This window comes from Aspergillus neoniger (genome assembly GCF_003184625.1).
Source record: "Aspergillus neoniger CBS 115656 unplaced genomic scaffold BO87scaffold_41, whole genome shotgun sequence".
NCBI lineage: Eukaryota > Fungi > Ascomycota > Eurotiomycetes > Eurotiales > Aspergillaceae > Aspergillus > Aspergillus neoniger.
The window spans coordinates 1-25,474 of record NW_020291169.1 but is presented as its reverse complement, the minus strand read 5'-3'; the positions used below and the strand labels follow the sequence as shown (position 1 = coordinate 25,474).

Here is a 25,474-nt window from a genome sequence, read left to right as displayed (position 1 = left end):
CGAGCTTCCATCAACCGGGGAACGATGGGATTATACCTGAGAGACTGTTAGGTGGTGCATGCATTGCACATGGAATGAGGTCTCCTACAGCATGCCGGAGATCATGCGCTCGTATTCCTCGCAAATGGGAACATGATTCAGACCCCGGGCAATCTCAATAATCTCCGGTCGCTTCTCTGTTGCAGCAACAGACATTGTAGGGGTGTACTAGAGGAAGAGAAGTAGAAGGAGGCTGATGGGTATATGGCGATGATTGTGTGGAAGAAAGTTCATGTTAATGGACGCTTGGGGCTCCGGGAACCGCGGGAAACCTAAAAGATGTGCGGGGCATCCTGATTAGACTGCACCCACCCTTATTCGTTGCTGGAGTAACCGCATGTCTCACTGCTAGAAGAAGATGAACCCTAGCTAAATGGAGGGACATCTCTGAACAGGTCTGATTGAAAAAAGGTGAATGTATGTAGTACAAACTGGCCTAGCAATGAACAGGCTCATGATTGATTCCACAAGCATGGGGAATTGGAGTTGATCTTTAGCATAGTTCCAGGAGGCGAAATAACTAAAACGAGGCTAAATCTGTCAATCATGTACTCACAGCACAGTGATCATAGTTTCCTATGTAACCACATCTTGTGCGCGTCTCCGGCCCGTTCTGATAGTGTATGACCTGCCATACACCCGTCTGTCCCGCGTACAACTACATGGCGGGCATTGCACACAATAGGGAATTTATTATTCGTAACAAAGCTGGGTATACCAACGCGCCGTCCACTACATATCAAACAGCGCTACATGTCTATAATCAATAAAATCAAATCCTTGTAATGAGTAAAGGTCTCTGAAGGGGTGGATGGAAGTTTGTAGACCGGCATTTCCACCTAAAAGGGAGGGTAGAAAGTGATACTAAGCGGTAGAAGAAAATGAAATGAAGAAAGTAGCTAAAGAAAGAAGTGGAAGACTGCCTCATCATATCTTGAAGGGCTGAACATAGTACTAGCCCCTTCCACGGGTGAAAGGATGGCCGTAATCTGCCGTGTGGGCGGATTGCGTCGGGGACCGGCGTGATAACCATGCGTTTCAACTAGAATGTTTCTCCCAGTCACAAAATTTCTTGTAATGGCAGCCTAGTGTGCAGGCTCAACAAGCTCCAGCTTGAGGGATTATCATCACCAGAGATATTCCATTGGTTCCATATCAGTGGCTTGTCTGACGTAAAATTCCACCCCATCGTGCGGCCTGGAGTCCGCTCTGGTGGACCACCCCGCCTTGCTAGAGAAGTTCGCATCGCACTGGTATTCAATCAGATATCAACTTCATCTCTGAGCCCACAGCTATACTATCCTGTTTACCAGGTATGCCTATTGCCTGCCTATTGACCCCTTACAACGTGATCGTCAAAGTTAACGCCAAATGGAGCCATGAAGACCTTATCACTGCGAAGAAATACAGGGCCCTCTTTCATGGAGTCCCACTGCGTTCTGTTGAGTTCTTTTTGTTAGTAGAAATCCTGCTACCTGAACCCATCAATATCTCTCCTGCCGTCAACCCCATGAGGGAATTGCTACGCTGACGTACACTTGATTCACGGATACTGATTTAACATGATATGTGACTCCGTGGAAGAAAAGATGTATGATGGGACCAGGGTAACCGCTCCAAATCAGGGGTTCCTCACGGATTATGTTAAGCGCTGGTAATATACAGCCAGACTGTAGCTAACCAACCCACATGGAGAAAAGGGTTAATACTTTGGCAGCGGGGCAGAGAAGTTTACTACAGAAGTTTAACTAAGATTGGAAGTCTCTACCCAGCACGCAGAAGAAGTATGATTTTGCGATAGAGAGCCGGCATTTAGGTGGGAACTGCGAGCATATGGGCATTTTGGGTGTACCAAGTAGGCTTTTATTTGTCACAGGTCACCTGAACTGCCATGAAATATTCTCGGATATGTATATCGGCACAATGACCCCTGCTAAGATGCTCTGCTACACTCCGTGATTCTTCAAAGACCGGAGTGCCTCTAAAATTAGTTCATTCGATATCCTTCTACCCACGTAGCAACTAAAACATACCCATGCGTTAGATACCAACCAAGGTTTAAACCAGCAAAGCCACAATTCAGAGTGCTAGGCTAAATGATCGAGACCTGTGTATTGACTACTAAATTTGTGCCGTAACGTCTAGGGCGATCTTCAAGCATTGCGTACCTGCATTAGTTGACCAGTGGCGCAGATTACTACGTCCTATAGATATCACCACCTCTATATTGCTCTGCAAAGATGGATTTTACGATAAAGTTTTCTATACCCGTTTAGCCTTCTCTCCTGGTCCGCATAAAAACATACACCGGGTCCCACCAAGATACGGGGTCGCCACGTAAGAGTTCATACCGAAAAACTGATGAAGACCAATTTTGACGAATAAATCCCCGAATATTCGCCGACAAAGAAGTCCCACTCTTCAATCAAGCATAATCCAGCTCATTCGAGAGCCGACCCATTAGCCAGGAGCGATGTCTGCCTCTGAGGCTCATAAGCTGGTGCCTAGACGTGAACAGAAATTTTGTATGCACGATACATGACGCGGCCAAAGAAGGTAGAATGATCTTCTCACTATCCCGAGATATAAGGAAGCGTGATGAATGATTTCATAATCGACAGGCTTTTACGTACAGGGCGGATAAAGTTTTTAACGGCGCGGGGCGACAACAAACCCTGCCTAATTCAGACCCTGAAAATTAGTGTCTGATCTCCGACTGCCGTCATGAGTAACAAAGCAATGCCATGACGGAGTATGTAGAAAACCAATGAAGACGTTCCTTGTGCAAAGGAAGCTGCGCTTTGTGAATGAGAAGGCCTAGTGAATCATGCTCGTGGAAAGGGAGCCGAGAAGACCCTGCAGTAGACCTACTTTACATAAACCTTTTACCTTTTAGGTTTTAAGCTCAATGCCGCGACTAGCCGTAAGACCCTGCCCAATATCGGCCGCTGCAAAAATTGACCGCATCTCAGAACCTGCTCAAGAAGAAGCATCAATACTTCACTATCAATGTCTCGGCCGCAGGTCTGCTGCTCTGTCATATGACTAGGATGCTTCATCTTCCTACATGGCCTTCGCCTGGCCCAAGTGCAGGTACACCTACATTGGTCGGGGACAAGAAACTGCTAACGCTGGGGAAATCTACCCGAGATAAAGGCTTCGATCCACGACGTAGAATCTCTTAAATTCTCTATGGGACGTTTGAACGGGTGTAATGACGGCATTAATGTGAAAATAAGCTACAAGGCATCATCAACTCGTTTTCGGAATGCTCCGAGCATCATTCCAGATGCATCTGCAGATAATGGTGCCCTGGGCCCACCCAGCTTCCAGGTGTGACGAATCTGCCAAGATGCGTTCTAGCCTGTTCCAAATCGGAGCTTTCAACCGATCTGTCTATATTGTAGGCACTATCTATTAGGCTACCATCTTAATTTGTTCTGTGGCCCGTAGGACACGCGTTCTTGGCTCAACCACTACTCGGGGCAGGGAGAGGGAGGCGTTTGAATTCCATAGTCAACGGCATCCACTGGGAGCGTCTCCTGACCAGCTTCTCGCCTTGTTCCACCACAATGATGATCTCTTTTACACGGCAGACCAAAAGAGAGCTTGTCATGGTTAGATGCTGGTTATATAAAACCCGGGCTCCCTCCGACCACATCTATTGCCCAGAAGACATCGCTCGTTCATCCACTCTTTCTCCTACCCGCTTTAACGAGGTTACTTAATTCTATATCGGCCTGGACATCGTTTACACCATAATTCCATCTCTCATTCGTCGCAAGCCCATCATGCGTCGTGGTGCGATGATGGCGGGTTTGACCGCCACTGCTGCCCATGCAGCTTCTCTGGCTGATGTCTGTACCACTGCCAACGTCAAGGCTGCCCTGCCCAGCTCTGTGTACGGGCTCACCATGATTCCCTCCTCTGTAACCGCCTCCCCTGTCTACAACGCCTCTACCAGCGGCCAGGTTTTCTTCCCCGATGCCACCTACGATTACTGCGGCGTCACCTTCAACTACACCCACAATGGTCGCGGCGACACCGTGAAATTGCAGTACTGGCTCCCCGCCCCTGAGAGCTTCGAGAACCGCTTCCTGGCCACAGGTGGCATGGCGTACATGATCAGCGGCGGCTCTAGCTATCTTCCCGGTGGTGTCATGTATGGTGCTGTTGCCGGTACCACCGACGGTGGTTTTGGCGGCGAATTGGACACTGCTTTCCTCCTGGCCAATGGCACGATCAACTACGAGGCCCTATACTCCATGGGATATCACGGTATCGGCGAGCTGACCATCGTCGGCAAGGAGTTCACCAAAAATTTCTATAGCATGGGAGACGAGAAGCTGTACACCTACTACCAGGGTTGCTCCGAGGGTGGTCGTGAAGGCTGGAGTCAGGTTCAGAAGTACCCTGGCGTCTATGACGGTGTCATCCCTGGTGCCCCTGCCATTCGCTACGGCCAGCAGCAGGCCAACCATCTTTACTCTAACGTTGTTGAGAAGACCCTCGGATACTACCCCCCTCCATGTGAACTGGAGAAGATCGTCAATGCCACCATCGACGCTTGCGATTCTCTCGATGGCAAGGTCGACGGTGTTGTTGCCCGTACCGATCTCTGCCAGCTCCACTTCAACATCAACTCCACCATTGGCCTTCCCTACCATTGCGCTGCCAGCTCCAGTAGCGGAATCGGTCTTGGCTTTGGCAAGCGTGGCACTGACCCCGCCATCAACGGCACCGTCTCTGCCGAGGGTGTCGCAGTGGCTGCTGAAATCCTGAAGGGTTTGCATGACTCCAAGGGCCGCCGTGCCTACATCTCCTACCAGCCTACTGCCTCCTTCAGTGACGCCGAGACCTCTTATAACTCCGAGACTGGCGAGTATGAAATGAGCATTGCCTCTACCGGTGGTGAGTGGGTTGCAAAGTTCCTAGAGCTCCGCGATGCCGACAACCTGTCTACCCTCGACAATGTCACCTACGACACCCTCCGTGACTGGATGGAGTTGGGCTGGAAGCGCTACGAGGATGTCATGCAGACTACCTGGCCCGATCTGACTGAGTTTGAGAAGGCGGGTGGTAAGATCATCACTTTCCACGGTGAATCTGATCAGTCTATTCCTACCGGCTCTTCGGTCTACTTTTACAACTCCGTCCGCAATATCATGTACCCGGACATGTCCTACAACGCCAGTGTCGCGGCTATGGGTGACTGGTACCGCCTGTTCCTAGTCCCGGGTGCCTCTCACTGCGCAACCAATGATGTCCAGGCCAACGGCCCCTTCCCCCAGACCAACCTGGCTGTCATGATCAACTGGGTTGAGAAGGGTATCGTTCCTCACACCCTCAACGCCACCCACCTGGCGGGTGAGTGGGAGGGCCAAAACGCCCAGCTTTGCTCTTGGCCCCTTCGTCCTCTCTGGACCGAGAACGGCACCAAGTTCAACTGTGTCTACGACCAGGCCTCTCTTGACACCTGGGACTACACCTTCGACGCCTACAAGGTGCCCCTTTACTAAACAGCCAAATAAGGCTGCGCATCGCATTATTGAAGCATAATATCCATTCATGTATATTAGCTTAGTTTCATTTTATTATGTGTATACCTAGGATCTACAACGCCGGCCTCCATGGGCCATTTGCGATAGCATCACATTCGTTGAGCGTATCACTTGCTACCACTAGCGTGCCTCTATTTGCATCTGTGGATCTTCATGTAAATCAAGTAACACTGATCAGGAGACAAAACATATTTTCGGCCATAAAGAGCCTCGTGAAGCACATAGTTCATCTGAAGACTAATTGATGATAAATTCATTATTGCCTTATTACTAGCCATAGTCCCCTTCCTACCAACCTTGAGCCATGGAGAATCGCACCGTCATCACGAGGGAATGTACATCTATTTGCTTTGAGGTATCATTCTCAGGATGTTATACTACACAGAGAGATTTCTATGGTGATCCATATACATTACTCGGACTCCAGCCCCTTTGTAACGAGCCACCACCCCCACCCCTACCCCCAAGGACTAGAATCTTGTATCCTGCAACAGGATTTCTACATCAAAGCCCCTACTCCGGCCGCAGCAGCTAACACCAAGACCAATGCGTTGGAACCGAGCAAAGTATTAGCACCGGAAGTAGACGTTGCCGACGAAGCAGAGTTACTTCGAGTAGCTGTCGAAGTGGTGGTTGCCATGTTCGCAGTGTTTGTAGCGGACTTAGAAGAAGGCCACGTCAGTCAGATCTGGGTGTGCTACCAGACACTTGATATTTAACATACACTATTGGAGGCAGCTGTTGCAGTGGCTGCAGCGCCGGTAGCGGAAGAGGCACTAGGAGTGGCACTGTCTCCGCAAGCCTCGGCTGCAGACTTTACGTCGTCGCCGTAGTACTGCCAGATGTTGTATGTCAAAGCACACTTCAGGCAAGCACTGAGCTCGGACTTGTAGGTTGAATTGGAGCAGTAATCATCGCTGTCTTGGGAGATAAGAATGACGCCACCTGTGACATTTATCGGGTTAGCTGCATGAAGCGGTTGGACTGGGAATGGTCATAGTAAAGGAGCAAAGTCATCATGAGGGTAATCGAGTCATTCCATGAAAGAACACATCAATCGGTGCTGCATCATACATACCGCAATTCGCGTGACACTCATACAAGGGACTGCCGGGTTCGATCGATTCCCTCCTCACTATAGGGAAAGTGCCAGGAAAGCTCCATGAAAAGCCGGGAGTGACAAGAGCTGCAACAGCAGCGAGAACGAAAAGAAGTGACCGCATCTCTAGATCTGCAGCCGTGTCTGTATCGGGTAACGTGATAGAGAGAAGAGATGCTTCGCGTCCAATGAGCTTGTGACGTGGAATAGGTGTGCTCAGTGGGATCAGCACGGTTATATGCTCCAAAGAGTCCGTGTGCTGCACTGACTTCTATTCTGTAAGGCAGTAGATCGAGTCATAATTCGCTCGATTATTGCGCCGACGCCGGTAACCTTGAGAAAGTTGTCAGGCCACCGGACCATGTCCCGCCATATGCTTTTGTGACCCATGGTATACCTTTTCACAATGTCTATAGACTAGTAGATTTTTCTCGGGTTCATGCGGGTTCCCGGGCTGGCGACTGCCTTGAGTGCAGTGCAGACGGAGTCTGCAGTACAATAAGGAGGAGCTAAGGGTGGCGCTCGCCTGGACTCTAATAGATTAATCCCGCAAGAGTACACTGAATCCTGGACCAGTCAGCTGTCTGAACGGTGCAGGGCTTTTAGTAGTATGTCGCGAGGTTACATCATAGGGTCTACAAGCAGGACATTCGAGGGTCCGATTTTCGGACGTTCATCTCCTTCGGCTCGGTATGCCAGTCAAGGTAGGGAATTTCTGGTGGAGCTGGTCAGCCCGGGTAAATTATTCGAGTACGCCCCTGGTCAAAGCTTGTCATTATAATGAGTGTGGACCCCGATGAAATACTTATCTGATCCGAAGGCAATGACCTTGAATTGAGCTAAACCACATGCTTTCAGTCATCCCGGTCCCAGGATACCCACTCGGGGAAGGAATTTTTGGAACGCCAAGGATCCGTCGTTAGCTGGCATGGGTGCTCGGAGGTATTATACAAAGGGAGGAACTCGGTCCACTATTCCATGTGTCATGGCGAACAGGCCGACGTCTTGGCAGGAAAGAAAACGGCGTCTAGACAGATTCTGCTTTCAGGATGCAGACAGGCATATTTGGGCGATTCGGGACCCTCCAGTGCTCGGGGCCCACCGGGTACCCTTTCCAGGGAGCGGGACCTACGGTCCACTGTGCCCTTTTTACCTAATATCCATCGTTGACTCTTGGGGTCTGCTGGAATACGTACGATGTAGTTAAACTGTTTTGTCAGGAGAAAATAGCGAGAAGTAACGGGCTCCTAGAGGTTTGCTCTTCCAACCTGCAGCAAGCTGACGGAAAGTCCAATTGGGCCGCGGTGGAGCCCTTATCGATCTGATATGATCCGATGCCGGGAGCTGCCCTTTCCGACTGTCAATTCACTGGTGATTCAGATGCATCGTGACCGCAAAGGAGGGGAATTTGCGATTAGTGCCATTCCTTCCTTTCCAGAACCAGGCTAGTTCTTACTGATTGATAACCTAACTTACCGTTAGTGGATTGCCACCATTGGAAGCCCGACCCTGTCGGAACAGCTCGCCTAACGGCGGAACTTGGAACCGAATGCATGGTGACATGCTGCAGAAGAGAGGGGATGCCCATCACATGCCATTGGCGTTCCCGGACTTTTTCCATTGGAGATGGCTACCTCCATGACCCGGATCAGTAATGGATTGGTGCAATTGCATGGTGATCGAACCGGCGAAATAGCGAGCTTTCGGGCGTGATGTCTGTTATATAAGGGATGCAACGAACGGATCATCCTTCGAATTTCTCTTTTCAACCACGCCGATCCATCTTCAAACTCAAGAGAAAGCCATCAGTGCCTGGAAAACCCCTTTATTGGAACCTGCCTGTCTTCTCGGGAACAAAATGCCTTCCAAGAATATGTTCACTAGCTTGCTAGCAGCGGCTAGCCTGATGGCTTCCGGCGTGTATGCTGCTGAAGCCACCGATATGGGTGCTGCGGCATTCTTGTGGCCACCAGACAGAGCTTGGGGAGCCACCTGGGACACCACAGCCCCTTGCGGTTCATCGGCGGGAGTTACAAACCGAACCGAGTTTCCTCTCAGTAAGTTGTGAACTGTCTGGGTATGTTCACTTTACACATTGACTGATGTCTTTCTTCTTCCTCAGCAAATGGTGCAGTTTCTATAGTCCTTCAGGATGAATCATACTCCGTTAACCTCGCTATCTCCTTTGACAATGGTAAGTTTCCCGGGTTCGCCTAGTTTAAAACATCCTTAACATACAGTAGACCCCACCAAGAATGCCGATTTCACCACTGTTGTGGCTGGCAGCCGCTTTCCTGACGTCGAGCCTGGTCACGAATGTTATTCAGTGCCCAACCCACCATCCAACATCACTTCCGGCTCCAACGCTACTCTTCAGTTGAAATACATCTCCGACTTCGACAATGACGGTAACGAGACCTACTATGCATGTGCTGATATTACCTACGTACCGTATAGCTCATTCACCACCGACATCCCATGCTTCAATGTCTCAGAGGCCGACACGAGCAGCTCGTCTTCGTCGTCGTCCTCGTCCTCGTCAACCACATCGGCTAGCAGTTCCAGCAGCAGCAGCTCGGGAGGCTCGAACGGACTGTCTGGAGGCGACATTGCAGGAATCGTGGTAGGAACTGTGGCTGGTGCTGCGCTGATAGGTGCAGCCGCATTTTTCCTCGGTCGGTACTGGCAGAAGAGGGTGCAGCGCGAACATGAAGTCGCTATGAACATGATGAACCCGGCTCAGAAGACGTGGTCGGCTTCGACGGCTGGTCGCCAACAGCAGCAGGCATAGAGCGCCAGCATTCTTATGATAAAACGATAGGGATTATGTACATAATGTGGAGGACTCGTTCCCGGCCCTGTCCGTAATGAGCGGCATGAGGGGCTAAGGATTACCTCATAGAGTCGGAGGGACAACGAATGATACCTGTACGATTGATGTTGTATGTAAAGAGCAATTGATCGTTACATCAGCTTATCCCACAAAGTAGTGCGAGGGACGTGGATAATTGGCCAGGAGCATCTGTCTTGTAGCTGTATAGATGGGCTGAGAGGGGTAGCAACCTGCAACACGTCGCCAGCAGTAGCCAAGCCCTTTCGCAGAAACACGTGTCTACAGCTTTAGATATGTCTACTTACGACTGATCGGGTAGCTGCAGCATGATCTACATGATCAGCATAGAAAATAGTTTCAGTTGCTATTCATTAACTAAGTTGCTATTACCTAAGTGCGATTAAAAGCTTTAGTTCATTACACGGCGTCAAAATCAAGGGACAAAGAATACATAGAATCACTCTTCCCAAGTACTACTAAGAAGGCGTGGCAGGAAAGAGATGTTAGGACATGACCCTATCTACCAGTGATACCTTTTTTATTGCCTGAAAATGTAGTCACATATCTGATTGTGGGTTGCCTCGCACCCATCCTATTAGCCTCCGATTTGCCGTTGGTTGAAATTCACCAATGCACGGGACTCATGGGTCTGACATTGCGCGGCGCTACTAAGTAGAGATACTGGTACCCGCCAAACACCCAATAAGAAAATCTTTCAATCTCATGGAATACAGGGTCTCAACCCAGCTAGCTGAAAGGAAACAAATAAAGTTGGCGGATGGTGAGATCGCCAGCTGTCCAGTTCAGTAAGCCTAGCTGGAATGGGAAAGGTTTGGGGACATGTCAGCGCTAACCACTTTCTTGCCTATCGCAAGGCTGGGTGACAAGCTTCTCGGATGACAATCACCAGGGGTCCAGGTCTAGGTAACTGTGCCATATATAAATTACATCCAAAGCCAGTTTCTCCCGCCTTCATAGTCCATCGTTCACTTCTCGCCTCCTGCCAGAGTATCCCATTCCGTTCCCTAATGGCAACCCTTGTCTTCATCCCCGGCGCATGGATCACCCGCCAGCTGTACCAGCCCTTCCTCGATGCCTGTTCTGATGCTGGGTACCCCGTTCACTATGCGGCTTATCCATCCATTGATCCGGCCGATCCCACTGTCGCAGACTGCAAGACAGACACGGATGTGATCAGGGATACACTGCACAAATTGGTCGAAGAGGAGGGTAAAGATATCTTCCTGATGATGCACTCGTATGCTGGAATGCCTGGTGCAGCTGCCGCCCTCGGTTTGGCCAAGTCGCAGCGAGTGCAACAAGGCAAGCGTGGCGGCGTGATTGGAATGGTGTTCATCGCGGCCTTCCTGGTGCCGGAGGGAGTCAGCTGTGCAGGATTACAGGGAGGGAATCTTCCCCCGTGGATTCTATTGGACAAGGTGAGCTCTTCCAAGGAACATCTTCTCACGGAAGATACACAACGACTGACGTTAATACAGCCCACTGCCAACCTTAACGTACCCGCTGACGCTATCGCCAACTTTGCGGGAGATGTTGATCCGGCCCTTCTCAAGGACCTCAATGCGAAGGTCAAACCGCATGCAACTCTGGCATTTACCTCGCCCCAGCCGGCTCCTGCATGGGCGGAGGAAGCATTCCAAGGAGGCTTGGCTTTCATTGTCACCACGGGCGATCCTGCCGTTCCGAAAGAAGCACAGTATGGCATGATGGCTGCGACTCAGCAACAGTGGATCGTCAGGGAAATTGACAGCAGTCACTGTGCTCCATTTATTGATCGGATTGGGGAGACGGTTCGATTGATGGACGAGTGTGTGAAGGAATTTCAACGTTGAAGTGCATGCTAGGATCTTATTCTGTAACTCTCTAGCGATGATCGGCGTAGAAGCGTACAAAATCACAACAATTAAAAAAAAAAAAGAAAAGAAAACGAAAAACCAAAAACAACCTGGAATGAAACTGACCAATACGCCGACTGATGTTGCCCAAACTCTAGAGTCAATATAAAGTATAATCAAATCTACGCCTTCAACAATCCCCTTACAGTTTCCTCCACCTGTTGCAGCATCTGTGCCTTATCCTGACTCGCGTCTACCGTAAGCACATCGCCCCCCGACAGCGTTGGCTGCTCTAAAATATCCAGCTGGGAATCCACCATTGTTGAGCGCATATAATGATCTTCCTTAGCCAGCCGTGCAACCATACGCTCCTTCAATGTCTCCCGGTCGTCAACAGACAGGAGCAGAAAGGTGACTGTAACAGGGAAGTCTAACAGCTGAGACAGCCGTCGCAGCTCATCACGGTAGACAGTACGCAGTGCGGAGCAGGTAACAGCAACAGCCGGCGCAGTGGTTTGCTGCAGTCGATCCATCACTGCCCCTCGGATATGCGCCAACCAGTCCCACCGGTCGCGATCCTCCAGCGGAATCCCATTAACCATCTTCTCCCGCGCGGCCGGCGAATGCAGGTTGTCGCCTTCGATGACTGGAATCTCGAATCGCTGTGCCAGAGCTTGCGCAGCGGTGCTTTTGCCGCATCCGCATGGTCCGGTGAGGAAGATGACTTCGCGTGCTGGTGCTGCGGTGGTGGTTGCGCCCGTAGACGTGGACCAGCAGTGAGTGCGGAAGTATTGGACGAACCGGCTGACCAACTCGGGGGTGAGTCCGCCAGCCTCACGTAGAGCAGGCGCAGCAGCTACGGCCTGCTTGGTATCGTACAGCAGCACACGACTAGGCCTGTCATGGTCGTACTTGCTGGTGAAAAATTCGAGCAGCTTGATGGGCGGGTTGACATTGGGATCCTGGTTAGACTCGCGCAACCGCTGCAGCCATTCACGTCGAGGGAGCTCCTCAAACTCTAACCCAGCTTGTCGGAGTAGAGGAAGCAAGTCTCTTGTCCAGTGGCTCAACAGTGGGTTGGTCAGATTGACCACTTCGCCTGCCCTGGATGCCATGGTCAGGTCGATCACACTGGTCGCCACGACATCCACAGGCGTCCAGGAGAGGAGATCATCGAGCTGCGGCAGGGCGTGGATGGTTTCAGCTGTCTGGAACATCATAGGAATGGCCTCGGTAGCGTTCCAGATCCCATGGACGCTGTCGGCGATAATCTGGCCCACACGCAACACCCGAGCGGTGATTCCTGCTTCATGAGCGGCGCGGTTCACAATGTGCTCTGTCACCAGCTTGGATTGCGCGTATCCCATGCCCTGGGCGTAGGCTAGACTATCTGGCAGCGCCTCCGGGACCCAATTGCCTGGCGTCCGGGCGACGGTACTTACCGACGAGCAGAAGGCAAACCGGGCTGGTTGAGGTCCATGAACATCCAAGCAAAGGTTGAGAAGATGGCGGGTACCAGCGATGCAGCTGGACTCGAAGCTTTCTAGTGCCCAGTTGAAGTTGACTGACCAGGCGCAATGCATCACTGCTGTAATGGACTGCAACAATCTGTTATACACGCTTTCGTCCAAGCCTAAGCGTGCTGGATTGGCGAGGTCAGCGGGAAGAGAGATAATCTTGTGCTCAGTAGCTGGTGACAGAACAGACGACAGGCCACGAGCACGCAGTGATTGACGAACACGACGGAAGGCTGCTTCGCGGGACTCTGCCCGGACCAGGCAGTAAATGGTCTTGACATGATCCATCTGGGCCAACTGGGCAACGATATGGGCACCCAGAGATCCAGTAGCACCTGTCACGACGACATGCTCACCAGACTCTTCGCGAGGCACTGCAATATGACGCTTGAATTGGTTGCCATACTTTTCAATGAGATCCGCCATCCGCTCTTCGACTGGTCGCTGCTCTTTCGGCGCCTGTCCCAGCCGCAGGCGTGTTAACTCGTCCGCCATGGCCTGCACCGAAGGGTGCTCGAAAACAAAGTTCTGGGAGAGTTTATGACCTCCTATGTCTAGAGTCCGGAGTAGTGTCGTACGCAGACGGATTGACTGCAGACTATCCACGCCTAGACCGAAGATGTCGGTTGTCGCACCCAAGGTAGAAGGATCAATACCTGGTGCGACCTCTAGTAGCTGCTCACGGAGGAATGCTTCCAGCTCGCCCCCGTCAAGCACTTGGTCACCGCTGGCATCCTCGGCGTCGTAGATCTGGTCAATTTGTTCCTGATAATCGCGATAAAAGGCGGCGCGAATGACAGTGCCCTTGTCCGTTTTGCGATAGGGCGCATCCGCGGGCAGCACATGGATCATATCGCGGGAAAGGTAGGCATAAGCGGGCAATTCCGCATTGCAGCGCTCGATGGCTGGGAATACCGCCTCAATTAGCTGGTCATCTGTCTGGCACTTGCTACTTGTTGCTGGAATAAGAAACAATCCGAGACGCGGCTTGTTGGCCCCAAAGGCGATCGCTTCGGCAACGTTGGGGTCGTTACGCGCCACGCCCTCAATGATGAGTGGATTTGCCTTCTCGCCGTTCTCCAGAACCAGGGTGTCATCCAAGCGGGCATAGTAGCGCCACGCGTTGGGCTCAGTCGGGTGCTTCTCGAAGAGATCCTTGGTTGCATATGAGTTGTCGGGCCGGTTGCTGGCGACCTTGGAGGGCCAGCCTTCCAAGACGCACAGTTCGTAAATGCCAGACATCTGTTCCTCCCAGCGGAGGTATGGCAGCAGAGATGGGCCCGGGCGAACATAGTCCCAGTCCAGATCATCCCTCTCGCGGAAAGAAGTCATCAGTTGACCGGTCTCGGTGGTCCCGTAGTGGGAAACCAGACGCACTCCGTTTTGCACCAGCTTATCTCCAATGGGCTTCGGACAGGACGAGCCCCCAAACATGACCAGCTCCAAATGGGCCATCATGTGAAGGCCCTCGTCGGATTCGGACAATAGCTTCAGTGCATAAGGTACTGCATACAGGATCTCGATTTCTTTGTGGTCCTTGAGAGTTGCCAGTAGATGTGGGGCTGTCAGCGGCAGATTCGCATTGTAGAGGTAGATCAATTTCTGCGAGTATATGGCTCGGAAGAGACAGCTGATACCGTGCGCGTGAAATAGCGGCAGGGTAATGAATCCCCGGAGGCCGAAGTTGTTGGCGTAGTTCTTCAAGGCTCCGGAGTGCGTCTGATAGATGGGCTTCGGATGACCAGTGGAGCCACTTGAGTGGATGATCCAGCAGATATGTTTTGCCTCTATGCTGCCATCCAACTGCGCTGGCGACAAGGATAGGGTGTCTGCGCCGGGGAAATTGTAGTTCTCACTCGTCAATATCGGCTGCTGTACGATGGCCGTCCGCGAAGCCACCCTCTCCCCAACCGCCTGGAAGCTGGGATATGTGATGAGGAAGGCAGTCTTGGTGCTTTCGATCAGACTGACATAGGCATCTTCGGCAATGCGCGTCGATAGCAAGAGGACTGTGTGACCGAGACGGGAAATAGCCAGCAATGTGATCATGTACTCAAAGTCGGAGGGACCCAGCAATCCTACAACCTGTACAGGATCGTCTGAAGACCGTCGCTGTGGGATGACCTTTGCATAGTGGACCGACGCGGCTTCGACGAAGGTGTTCAACTGGTGGCAGAAGTAGTCAGTATCCCTTGTGACCCCAAAAGTTAGATGCGAATGCATGTTCACCTGCTTGGGAGTGTAGTATGTGTACTCGGTACCCGACGATGGGTAAGCGACAATAGGCTCGTTTCCATGAAGCCCTTTGGCTCGAGCCTGTATGAGGTGGTTGATTGTGTGAATGGTTTCCTCCGCAGGTTCCGCTTCAATCTCATCTACCGACGTTGCGGGTGACGAAGCACTCAGTCTATTTGGGGAGGAGAGCGACGAAGGAATGGGAGAGACTGCCACGGATGCCATCTTGAACACACAGTGGCGTAGGGGAGGGAGGAAGAGTGAGATGATGGATGTTGAGGAGAATCCCAAGTGGCATGGGGGATTTCTTGAAGTTTATGAAATGCCATTCACAGGCAAGTCTTATCACAACCCGCTCGTGTGTCTGGACTCCGCATCTACGGATTAGTCTACGGGTATTGACTCGATTGCTCATGGGAAGATGGAATGCAGATGATGCAGATGCCCTCCATGCCGCATTTCCGCCTGCATCCCCGCCCTTTTCCGCCATGGTTTTCTCCACCGGCGGAAAAGCCTCATGCGGGGAAGGAAAGAACTGGGGGCACCGGAAGCCCTGCTCTTCTTATCATTTGCGCTATGGATACGCTTTCTTCATCGTTTATGCGATGCATCGGATTATGTTTGGCGGAAATGCCCTTTTTAATGGAAGGGTACCTACAGACTCCATGTGACAGTTACATCACCGGCTGTGACTCGAGTCATTCCTACTAGCAATAACCAACGCCAAGGTAGAAGGCTCAGTAATAACGGTCACACCAGTAGACACCCATGTAATGAGAAAATTTGTTCTCTAATTACTGCCAGTAAACGTCGAAGATTCTAGCTCCGGATCATAATGTACAAACGAAACCAGCCGCGACAGCACCGCAAACTCCAGCTTCAACTTGACGGTATAGAAAAAGGTCTTCAACGAGGTTTGCAAGATAAACAAGTCCAGATATTCCAGTGTTAACAGCGAGATATCCATCAAGATAATCGCCGTGTTGATAGCCAGTAGCTGCTCCATGATATTGGTCCTCCGCTTGCTCCGATGCGGGTAGAGATAGAGCAGCCGGAACGTCTGCACGATGAAGATCGTCGAGATAATCATCTCCTGCACGAAGAACCCCGTGAGCTGCACCTTGGCCCAGGTGTTATAGACATATGCGAATCCCGCCCCGCCGTAGACGGCACCATAGGACAGGATGATCTGCGGAATCTGCAGGATGATGGCGTCGATGATGATCATGTAGAGAACGAAGCGGAGGATCTTTTGATTCGACAAGATCAGATGAAGTCGCGAATAGAGCACCACAGATTGCCCGGTCACCATAATAGCCCAGCCGAATGTTGATAGTGTCACTGGAATCCATAGCGGCGCCAGCTGGAAGTACTTCAGCAGCAGTCCGATCGCTTGCGGGATGATGCCGAGCCCGGTTGAGACGAGTAGACTCCAGAAGTACAGTCCCCCATAGACGTGAAATGTGAGGAATACCAGGATAATGAGTTCGATGGAGCTGTACAGAGCACATGCTAACAAGCTGGCTAACACCGCTTGGATAGCCAGGCTGTTGCCCGTATAACCCCCTGCGATGCCCTCAACGGGGGCCGAGTAATTGGCCATCTTCCCTGGGGAGCAACACCGTCATCCAGGCACATGCTGAAAAGCGATTCCCCCTGAAGGATATATGCCATGTGCTGATCGACATACGAACGAAGTCGGGGGGGGTGGAGGATGTTTCGGGCACTCGGCTACCTTGACCTCGTCTGACCTACGATCCATGGATCGTCTAACGTGGAACCCCGGTTCATTCGCCTGAGCGGCCAACCAGCCCCATTCAACGCAGGACTAAAATCTGGGGTTGGCACCGTTAGCCAGTCACTTAAGATGGGCGCGCTCGGCCAACCACTTCCAGAGATCTGACCGGCTGTTTAAGGTGCTGACGCGTGAGTGGCCCGATTGCATCCGGCTTCTCAAAGTTGCCAAAACCACTCAATTCTATTATTCTAAAATACATTGCGATCGGCTATACAGTAAACTTAACCTTATTACTGGGACCCGCGGCCAGTGCAGTTTGGCGTACCGCCTCCTCGCCGACCTCCTCAAAGATGTCGTAACCCCAACGGCCCGGGAAGTTGAAGCGTTTGTGGCGTTCCAGCGAGTTCAACTGTGCAAAGGCCCCCTCCGGTAACGCCCGGACTCGCAAGTTAGCTGCAATGCGAGCCGGGGTGACACTCTTGGATAGCACGACGGTGCCACGCTGCACGCCCCAGCTGGCCAGCAGTGGTCCGGGGTCCAAGTTAAGCTCGCCCGCCACGCGGTGAACCAGCGGGTCGTCGACAGTGCGCGGCTCCCCAGTCTGGTTGTTGCCCAGCGGAGAGTAGGCCTCGATGAGAATGCCTTTGCTCTGGCAGTATTGCAGCAGGTCCGGCTGTTGCAGGTAGGGATGGGCTTCGATCTGGTTGACGGCGGGCACGACGGAGACTTGGCCAAGCAGCTCCTCCAAGCGACGGATATTGAAGTTGGACACGCCAATGGCGCGTACCTTGCCCGTCGCTAGCAATTTCTCCATGGCGCGGTAGGTGGTGATGTAGTCAATGGCGGCCAAGTCGAACACTCCATCGTCGTTGAGGGGAAACCATTTGTCGTCAGCCTTGAAGGCGCTGTATAAGGGGTTAATGCTTAGTCTCCACCGGACGATCCTGGACGATCAAGTAGACAGTCACTTACCAGGGCCAGTGCATGAGATAGAGATCCAGGTAATCGAGGCCTAGATCTTGCAGGGACTTGTCGAGGGCTGGCTCCACGTCCTCCGGGGCGTGCTTGGTGTTCCACAGCTTGCCAGTAACGAAGATCTCTTCACGGGACACCCCGGACTTGCGAATGCCATTGCCGACTTCGGTCTCGTTGCGATAGATGGCGGCGCAATCAATGTGGCGGTAACCCTCCTTGAGGGCCACTTCGACGGCGTTTTCCACCTCAAGGGGCTTGGCTTGCCAGGTACCAAATCCCACGGCAGGGATTTTGGCGCCGGTGTTGAGGGTAAAATGCGAGGGTAGAGACATATTAGGCGCCACTTCTATTTCTCTATGTCTTAAACAGAGAGACAGAAATTGACCTAGGATGGTGCTGGTGATTCATATAGTCAAGCAGCACAACACAAGTGGGTCGGAAATCCGACAGCCAAACGGCGGATAAATCAAGACTTCGGAGAAGATGATCACTAGGGCCAACAAGATGACGATTTGACTCCATTCCCATGATCCACTCTTCATCTACTACCCCGCCAAACTCTCTCCTAGGCGAAAGAATAGCCGCAACGCAATGCCGTTCAGCAAGAAGCCCGCCTTCGATGACTTGCCGCTGGACAAGTCGGGTCCGCCCGGCAATGCATGGGGATTATTTGGACCCGACGACCAGTGTGGTATGTTGAATCTTCTTACCCCCGATCGAACGCGTGCCGCCGCCAGCGAAATCCGCGATGGAATTCGCATTTCCACCGACTGGCCACTGGATCGTATCACCACGCCCGCATTCAATCGGGTCCCATTTGCCCAGACCATCTCAAATATCGCCCCCACATCTGTCAACGATGACATCCTGCATTTCAACACCCAGTCCAGCTCGCAGTGGGACGGCCTACGGCATTTTGGCTACCAGGAACAGCGACTATACTTTAACGGCCGTACCCTTGACGACATCCTAACCACCAAAGTTAACGGTATTCATGGTGCGTATTACAGCGGGAAGATCGTCATCCTAGATGAGTTTGTTCTAATTGTTCTTGCAGCTTGGGTGGAAACTGGAGGCATCATCGGACGGGGAGTCTTGTTAGATTATGTCGCTTGGGCGGAGGCAAACCATGTCCCTGTGAAGCCTTTCACAAGCCAGTCAATCACAGTCGCCGTCCTGGAGGAAGTGGCCCAGGCCCAGGGCACAGAGTTGAAGCCGGGTGATATCTTGTTCATCCGGGCAGGCTGGGGACGGGGTTATGCCCAACTATCTCAAGATGAAATCTCTGCGATGGCCATCATCTCCACGCCCCCAGCGATCGGGATCGAGTCGTCAGAGGCCACACTCCGGTGGCTCTGGGAGAAGGAATTCGCTGCTGTCGCTAGTGACACCCCGAGCTTCGAGGCCTGGCCGTGCCAGGACTTCAAGTACTGGCTACATGAGTGGCTGCTGGCCGGTTGGGGACTTCCGATCGGGGAAATGTTCGATTTAGAGCAGCTGAGCGAGGAGTGTCGAAAGAGGCAGCGCTGGTCATTTTTCTTCACCAGCGTTCCATTAAAGGTGAGTTATACTGCCGACTGTGATCCGTTGTTTCCCAATTTATTGATAATCCGCCTCCTCGACTAGGTTCCCGGAGGAGTGGCTAGCCCGCCCAATGGAGTTGCCATTTTGTAGTGCTGAAAGATGTATATGTGGCCAGCTGGCCTGGCGTAGTACACTGCAACCTAGACTAGTCGTCACCCAGGTTTTCATGGTAGCCCTGTACGATGTCACACAGGGACGGGAGGTTGGAAGTAGATGGGCATGAAGAATCGTTGGGGAAGACAGCCCTGGAAGCTGACGAATCAAGCAACGGTACGTTGAATGGCCTCCAGTAGACAGAATGTCCGACTAGGAGATATTCAAATTCAAATTTGTAAAGATGATTATACCTGCATGTTGTTCTACATGGGAATCTGCAAAACCTTACCCACAACTAGAGGTTTGAAAACGGTACCATGCTATACGACGCTAGATCAACCCAAGCTCTATTATGGAGTGAGTGATTTGGGTCATGATACTTAAAACTTAACTTTGTCAATAATGTCCTCACACATGACATGAGTGGAGGGTATGGGATAGGCTACTGACATAGAAACGTACCCTTCACCTGACTTTGTCGGGAAAGGGTTTTATGTCCCAAGGTGATCTCGCAGCTTCGGGAAGCGGATATATATCGGAAATGTCGGAAAGACATGGAGATCGAGCAGTGTCAATATCATGGAGAGTTTTGGATTCCATGTGGCCGTCGAGTCGGGTGGCGAGTCGAGTTAGGTTAGCGACCGCTAGGGTGTTAACGGATGCGCGAAAATGAACAGCCCGAGTTCACAATGATACAACAGTACAATGTCCGACTGGGCCATTGATAAAAAGGTCTGGTACTTGGATGCATATAAAGTGCTGTGCTGGATGGAGAGATGATGAGATGGAGATGCAAAAGCTGATACATTCTGGACATCATCTGTCTAAGCACCGGCACAGTATTTAAGCATGATCGAAGCATATGAAACAGATCTGGGGAAGTTGACAGGCAACCCACACAATTCCGGGGTGGATCCAGCGCTGGTCTGATGCTGATGCCAATACGAGAAACCCGGAACAAGTGGATATCCGCTCCTTTCCCGCTCGTGGGGACCCCGCACTGACAGATGGGAGATAGTGTCATGGCATCTGGGGTACAGCAACCCGACATGCAGCCGGGGAGCATTATAAAACCAATGATGTTCTGATGTTCGAAGGACGTTGAATCCTCTTTCCTTCTCGTCTTCTTCTCGTAGAAATCTGCCCATCTTTACCCCTAAATCAAAATTCGTTCTTAGCCACCCCCTTGTGGCCTTGGCCCTTGATACTGTTCCGATATCGGCTGTTGTAGCCCTGGCAGTACATACCAACATCATCTGACAGCATGGCGGAGATTGACAACAAAGCATCTTCTCGCCATGTCGAGTCCACTGGGAAGCCATTGGACTTGGTGGATCAATCGTTCGAGGGGTTGACTCCGGAGGAAGAACGGGCCCTGGAAAAGCGCCGTAAGACTACACAGTGGTTCCATACTACTGGGGCAATCGTGTGATGCTGACTGCCGGCAGTGGTGCGCAAGATCGATCTGCATCTGATTTCTTCGCTGTTCCTACTATTTATTTTCAATATCCTGGACCGGTCCAACATCGCCAATGCCCGTCTGGGAGGGCTACAGGAAGACCTGGGCCTTTCTGACACACAATATCAAACTGCGGTAGCCATCATGGTATGCAAAGTGCCCAATCCTGGGACCTGAAACAGTGCTGATCGATGTTGGTGCACAGTTTGTCGGCTACCTGGTAGGCCAGGTGCCGAGTAACATTCTGTTGACCCGTTTGAAACCCTCCCGCTACATCCCAGCAGCCATATTCATCTGGGGAGGAATTTCGATCTGCATGGCTGCGGTACATGGTTACGCTGGCATTATATGCGTGCGCATATTCCTCGGGTTCGCCGAGTCACCTTTCTTTCCCGGGGCTTTGTAAGTACCCACTATCAATCCGAATGATCTTGTCTGTGAACGAACTCTAACGAGCGATACCGTCAGGTTGCTGATTAGTTCCTGGTACAAACCGTCCGAAATTGCGGTGCGAGTAGCCGTGGTGTATTGTGGTAACACCATCGCCAACGGGTTTGGCAGCATGTTTGCCGCGGGCGTCATGAGTGGATTAAACGGCAAAGGCGGGCTGGAAGGCTGGAGGTGGGTGATCTCCTGGCATACTCTGGGAGTGTATAGCTAACCAGTGCGCGAACAGATGGCTATTTATCATTGAAGGAGCTGGCACAATGGTGGCCGGCCTTCTCGCTGTCGCGCTTCTCCCAGACTTTCCTCGTTCCGGGCAGCGGAAGTGGCTATCGGAACAGGAGCAGCGCTTTTCCGAATGGCGTCTTGCCCGCGCCGCAAATGATGAGGTCGATGAGAATGGTTCCATCCGCGAGGGCTTGCGGGATGCATTATTAGATCCCAAGGCGTGGATGTTGATCCTGATCCAGGTTTGCCAGCTCACATCTCAAAGCTGGACCTACTTCTTCCCTGTGAGTACCAATTATCATGTTTTCCGCTACTTTGGTTCTGACTCATGTGCTATTAGACCATCGTCAAAACACTGGGATTTAGCAACATCATCACGCTGCTGATCACGGCCCCGGTGTACGTCTTTGGCTTCATCACCGCTCTTGGTAATTCCTTCATTGCGAACCGAACGAGCCAGCGCGCAGTTCTTATCGCGTGGCCTCTAATCATAGACATCGTGGGAAACGTCATGGTCATATCGTCTCGAGCCACTGCAGTCAGATACATCGGCATGTTCTTAATGTGCGCTGGTTCATATTCCGCTTTCAACGTCGTTCAAGCCTGGATTGCCAGTACGATCCCGCGGACACGCACCAAGCGGGCCATTGTGTACGCGTTGGTAAACCTCTTCGGTAACTCGTCCAATATATACGGCTCGTACTTCTTTCCCACATCCGACTCGCCACAGTACCGGCCTGGTGGTATCACCCTTTCAGCGTTTGCTGCTGCCGGAATCGTCTTGACTGGGTTGTTGGCATTGTATCTCCATACGCTCAATGTGAAGGCACAAAAGGCAGAGGAGGAGGACGGGCAGATTCGTTATAAGTATATCTGGTAATTGGGCGCTGAGCAGGTGCTGAGTGCCGGGGTGGAATAAATGGAAACTTACCAACTTGCGAGACTTCCCAAGATTACTGACTGGGCAAGCCGGTCCTGCTGTAGCTCTGTCGTAGACACCCTACCTGGATATATGGTGCAAGAGCAACAATCCGGTCGGATTACCAGTAAATATGTGAATAGATCTACTAATTGAGGTTCTCGCGTCCCAGTCACATTCGAATTCCGCATCAGCCGGGGTATGCTGGGTTAATTAGCACCTACTAGGCGTTCTTGTCGACTACGAGAAGAATGCTTACAGATAGGCAGACTTTCTAGCTGTGGCCAGAAATCAAGCACCACGTTTTCGCCCATGATGAAAGTGTCCAAGAGGGACTGTGTCCTGGGATCGAGTAGCCCTGGATCAATAGCGGGGTCCGGTCCAGAGAATATGGTCGGCAATATATTAGGGTCAGGGTCATAATCCCTCACCGCGGTGCCTTCTGCCTGCTGCTCACGGCGACCCATCTCAGCTCTATGTTCGGTCGGACGAGGGCTCCGTTCGGAAACTGGATGAGATAGCTCATTCGGCTCGGTGGCTTGAGCGTCGCCAGTGTCCATCGGGGAGACGAGGCGGGCCAGCTCGTGTCGCAAACCCTGCAAGATGACACTGTATTTCCAAGAAGGGGCGTTGCGAGCTGTTGCGTCGGCGAGGTGTGTCACTGCCGTCTCGGACAGTCTGTAGAGCGTGGGTTCATCCAAATCTGCATGCAAGGTGTGTTCCGGGCTCCGGACAAAGTCGAGACCAGCAGAAGGCAGACGGTTGCGTCTGACCTGGATCAGGTATAGATAGATGATTGATAAAGCATTGAAAGCAATGTACTGTGAGTACCAAAATGCTGGGAACAATTCATCCTCACGCACAAAGCTAAGTATCAATTCTATGGCTTCTCGCGCTGCGGTAAGACAAAGATGCAGATGGTATCGGTAACTGCTTCGGTGTTCAGGCCACATTTGCCCATAATCCAATAATAGGAGAGGCCGCGTGATGAACATCAATGCATGATGACGAGCCAGCTGCAGAACTGTCAACTGGCGCCGAAACACCGGAACCAAACTACTGGGTTGGATGACCCCTGAGAGAAAAGGAGGCAGTTCCGCTTGCCATTCCGCGACCTTGCCACACAGGCCTCGAATGGTCTCAATCTCCGTCCGATCGGAGAGGCCTGATAGAACGTAAGGTTCCTTGGCCGCCTGGGTGAGAATCTGTGCCAAAGTCGCATGAAAGACTGGCGCATCCATCACACAGTCACGTCTCGACAAACGCCTTTCCCGCGTCGTTAGGTCTTCGTCATTGACGCGCGTAGGAAGATCTTCGTCCAAGTCTTCATCATGCCACAGTCGCGGTCGACCAAGGATCACACTGAGATACTTGTCCAGAGTGTAAGAGCACCATACAAGGCGCCGTTGACACTCCTGCTTCACCAGATCCTCCTCTTCTTCATGGTGCCTCCTCGCCCATCGATTGTGCAAACCAAGGGCCATCATCAGCTGGACTGTTGTGCCAAACACGAACCACGCCTTCTGGGCTCGAGAGGAGCTCAGCAGATAAAGCACCATCAAAAAACGAGCTTGCACCGAGGCCAGAGTAGGGGCACCCGTCTCGAGCGACAGCAGATGCTCTGCCTGCGTGTAGTAAAGCTCGCTGCTGCGCCAGCCATCCTCGTCGGCATCTCTCATTCGCCCGTCCTCATCAACGCGGAACATGGCTGCAGTACTAAGGAGTAAGAGCAAGACGGCTTGGGATGCTACATCGAGCTGGCTGCCGATCCGGTTGCCCTCTGAATTCTCCTGGTACAAGCGCTGGACCAGGGTGTGAAGCGTAGGTTGATGAAGCACGCGATATGTCGGTGCTGCAAACTCGAAATATCGGCGGATCAAGCTTTTGGCTTTGGCCTGGCTTGGCCAGACAAAATCTGATAACTGAACCTCGGGAACTACACGATCACCGTAGGAGAAGATGGAAACGGTTGCTGAGGCATCGGGATCCTGTGCCGGGGCAATAGGCTTGGAGGGACTGGCATGCAAGTCCTCCACGACCCTGCCCAGAAATGAATGTGCTGAGCTCGGACCCCAGTACTGACCGGTCCCGTCTACTGAGCCTCGTCGAACAGATGCATCGAGGATAGAAGACTCGAGGAGTGTACCTGGCCCCGATGCAGGGCTGCTCTGCAGGCCTGGCTGGGAATGCTCGGTAACTGAGCGAAGGACAGAGGGAGACTGCAGGGGCTGGATCACACCTGGAGCCGGATCTGGATTGCTGCGTGAGCTGCCGTGCTCCCGCAGAGGGCGATGGTTCTTGGGACGCGATGATGAGGGAGGAGGGCTGAGCGCCACACCCCGATTGTAGGCGGAGTCGTAGGTGCACGCCAAGTGACGGCGGGAGCAGGGACCACAGGGGATATTGCCCGTACAAGCCTTCTTTTTGGTCTTGCAGGCATCGCAGGCGCGGGTCACCTTTCGGATCTTTCTCGCGCGCGTGGCGGGGGAGGATGCCTCCTCGCTCGCCGTCATTTCCGCTTGCTGTTGGAGAAGCTCCGCACACAGCTTTAACGGGCGGATATAAGTAGATAGTCAATCTCAGAACCCGCGCATATGCTCCTTCGAATCGGATAGTCGGATGCTGCAGCTCATCTGCTTAGCCTGTAGGATGGTCCAGGATGGTCCAGGTAGACTGACCGGCTATTACTGGGAGGAAAACCCGGTTTTCCGATCAAATCCGTCGCTGGTTTCCTTTTTCCGCCGCCATTTTCCGCTCTCAGCTGACTGGCAGCTGACTCATCCCGGTAACGTTAACTAACGTAATCCACGGTTAGGTGGCCCACTACGGTTAGGTGGCCCATCCCATCAAAAACACCATCTCAAATTCCTATCTGAAGCCATTCAACCATT

The 25,474-nt window shown here is 52.1% G+C and overlaps 10 protein-coding genes across 10 annotated transcripts; 5 read left to right on the top strand and 5 right to left on the bottom strand.

Moving 5' to 3' along the window:
- The first annotated feature begins 3,518 nt into the window (after positions 1–3,518).
- Positions 3,519–5,649, top strand: BO87DRAFT_446665 (tannase). The gene has a single exon (XM_025628238.1). The coding sequence runs from the start codon at positions 3,831–3,833 to the stop codon at positions 5,556–5,558; it is 1,728 nt and encodes a 575-aa protein (XP_025475425.1). The 5' UTR covers positions 3,519–3,830; the 3' UTR covers positions 5,559–5,649.
- Positions 5,650–6,244: 595 nt separating this feature from the next.
- BO87DRAFT_169610 (uncharacterized protein) lies at positions 6,245–7,042 on the bottom strand. The gene is made up of 2 exons (XM_025618329.1): positions 6,679–7,042; positions 6,245–6,545 (listed from the first exon to the last, which is right to left on the bottom strand). The coding sequence occupies exons 1-2, from the start codon at positions 6,821–6,823 to the stop codon at positions 6,316–6,318; spliced, it is 375 nt and encodes a 124-aa protein (XP_025475424.1). The 5' UTR covers positions 6,824–7,042; the 3' UTR covers positions 6,245–6,315.
- Positions 7,043–8,352: 1,310 nt separating this feature from the next.
- BO87DRAFT_169599 (copper acquisition factor BIM1-like domain-containing protein) lies at positions 8,353–9,522 on the top strand. Its single transcript, XM_025618328.1, has 3 exons — positions 8,353–8,756; positions 8,822–8,893; positions 8,943–9,522. Exons 1-3 carry the CDS (start codon positions 8,558–8,560, stop codon positions 9,488–9,490), a joined length of 819 nt encoding a protein of 272 aa, XP_025475423.1. The 5' UTR covers positions 8,353–8,557; the 3' UTR covers positions 9,491–9,522.
- A 922-nt stretch (positions 9,523–10,444) lies between these two features.
- On the top strand, positions 10,445–11,451 carry BO87DRAFT_419221 (alpha/beta hydrolase). The gene is made up of 2 exons (XM_025626933.1): positions 10,445–10,971; positions 11,032–11,451. Exons 1-2 carry the CDS (start codon positions 10,561–10,563, stop codon positions 11,383–11,385), a joined length of 765 nt encoding a protein of 254 aa, XP_025475422.1. The 5' UTR covers positions 10,445–10,560; the 3' UTR covers positions 11,386–11,451.
- Positions 11,452–11,570: 119 nt separating this feature from the next.
- BO87DRAFT_446661 (NRPS-like enzyme) lies at positions 11,571–15,365 on the bottom strand (the record flags this gene model as incomplete). The annotated part of the gene is made up of 2 exons (XM_025628237.1): positions 11,571–15,071; positions 15,135–15,365. 2 exons carry the CDS (start codon positions 15,363–15,365, stop codon positions 11,571–11,573), a joined length of 3,732 nt encoding a protein of 1,243 aa, XP_025475421.1.
- Positions 15,366–15,930: 565 nt separating this feature from the next.
- On the bottom strand, positions 15,931–16,774 carry BO87DRAFT_446657 (uncharacterized protein; the record flags this gene model as incomplete). The annotated part of the gene is made up of 1 exon (XM_025628236.1): positions 15,931–16,774. Exon 1 carries the CDS (start codon positions 16,741–16,743, stop codon positions 15,931–15,933), a length of 813 nt encoding a protein of 270 aa, XP_025475420.1. The 5' UTR covers positions 16,744–16,774.
- A 372-nt stretch (positions 16,775–17,146) lies between these two features.
- Positions 17,147–18,236, bottom strand: BO87DRAFT_446653 (Aldo/keto reductase; the record flags this gene model as incomplete). The annotated part of the gene is made up of 2 exons (XM_025628235.1): positions 17,851–18,236; positions 17,147–17,783 (listed from the first exon to the last, which is right to left on the bottom strand). The coding sequence occupies exons 1-2, from the start codon at positions 18,183–18,185 to the stop codon at positions 17,147–17,149; spliced, it is 972 nt and encodes a 323-aa protein (XP_025475419.1). The 5' UTR covers positions 18,186–18,236.
- A 208-nt stretch (positions 18,237–18,444) lies between these two features.
- On the top strand, positions 18,445–19,527 carry BO87DRAFT_318526 (uncharacterized protein; the record flags this gene model as incomplete). The annotated part of the gene is made up of 3 exons (XM_025619805.1): positions 18,445–18,850; positions 18,911–19,413; positions 19,480–19,527. The coding sequence occupies 3 exons, from the start codon at positions 18,445–18,447 to the stop codon at positions 19,525–19,527; spliced, it is 957 nt and encodes a 318-aa protein (XP_025475418.1).
- Positions 19,528–20,797: 1,270 nt separating this feature from the next.
- On the top strand, positions 20,798–22,544 carry BO87DRAFT_419220 (pantothenate transporter; the record flags this gene model as incomplete). Its single annotated transcript, XM_025626932.1, has 6 exons — positions 20,798–20,921; positions 20,982–21,139; positions 21,198–21,394; positions 21,461–21,613; positions 21,669–21,948; positions 22,005–22,544. The coding sequence occupies 6 exons, from the start codon at positions 20,798–20,800 to the stop codon at positions 22,542–22,544; spliced, it is 1,452 nt and encodes a 483-aa protein (XP_025475417.1).
- Positions 22,522–25,201, bottom strand: BO87DRAFT_446639 (C6 transcription factor). Its single transcript, XM_025628234.1, has 2 exons — positions 22,843–25,201; positions 22,522–22,787 (listed from the first exon to the last, which is right to left on the bottom strand). Exons 1-2 carry the CDS (start codon positions 25,094–25,096, stop codon positions 22,774–22,776), a joined length of 2,268 nt encoding a protein of 755 aa, XP_025475416.1. The 5' UTR covers positions 25,097–25,201; the 3' UTR covers positions 22,522–22,773.
- Between the last annotated feature and the right edge of the window lie 273 nt (positions 25,202–25,474).

Bases quoted from the DNA above. Each gene is read 5' to 3' on its own strand.
- BO87DRAFT_446639 (XM_025628234.1), bottom strand. From the start codon at position 25,096: ATGACGGCGAGCGAGGAGGCATCCTCCCCCGCCACGCGCGCGAGAAAG.
- BO87DRAFT_169610 (XM_025618329.1), bottom strand. From the start codon at position 6,823: ATGCGGTCACTTCTTTTCGTTCTCGCTGCTGTTGCAGCTCTTGTCACT. The intron at 6,546-6,678 runs GTATGTATGATG...TAAATGTCACAG, and splicing joins TGAGTGTCACGCGAATTGCG to GTGGCGTCATTCTTATCTCC.
- BO87DRAFT_446665 (XM_025628238.1), top strand. From the start codon at position 3,831: ATGCGTCGTGGTGCGATGATGGCGGGTTTGACCGCCACTGCTGCCCAT.
- BO87DRAFT_169599 (XM_025618328.1), top strand. From the start codon at position 8,558: ATGCCTTCCAAGAATATGTTCACTAGCTTGCTAGCAGCGGCTAGCCTG. The intron at 8,757-8,821 runs GTAAGTTGTGAA...CTTCTTCCTCAG, and splicing joins CCGAACCGAGTTTCCTCTCA to CAAATGGTGCAGTTTCTATA. The intron at 8,894-8,942 runs GTAAGTTTCCCG...AACATACAGTAG, and splicing joins CGCTATCTCCTTTGACAATG to ACCCCACCAAGAATGCCGAT.
- BO87DRAFT_419221 (XM_025626933.1), top strand. From the start codon at position 10,561: ATGGCAACCCTTGTCTTCATCCCCGGCGCATGGATCACCCGCCAGCTG. The intron at 10,972-11,031 runs GTGAGCTCTTCC...ACGTTAATACAG, and splicing joins CGTGGATTCTATTGGACAAG to CCCACTGCCAACCTTAACGT.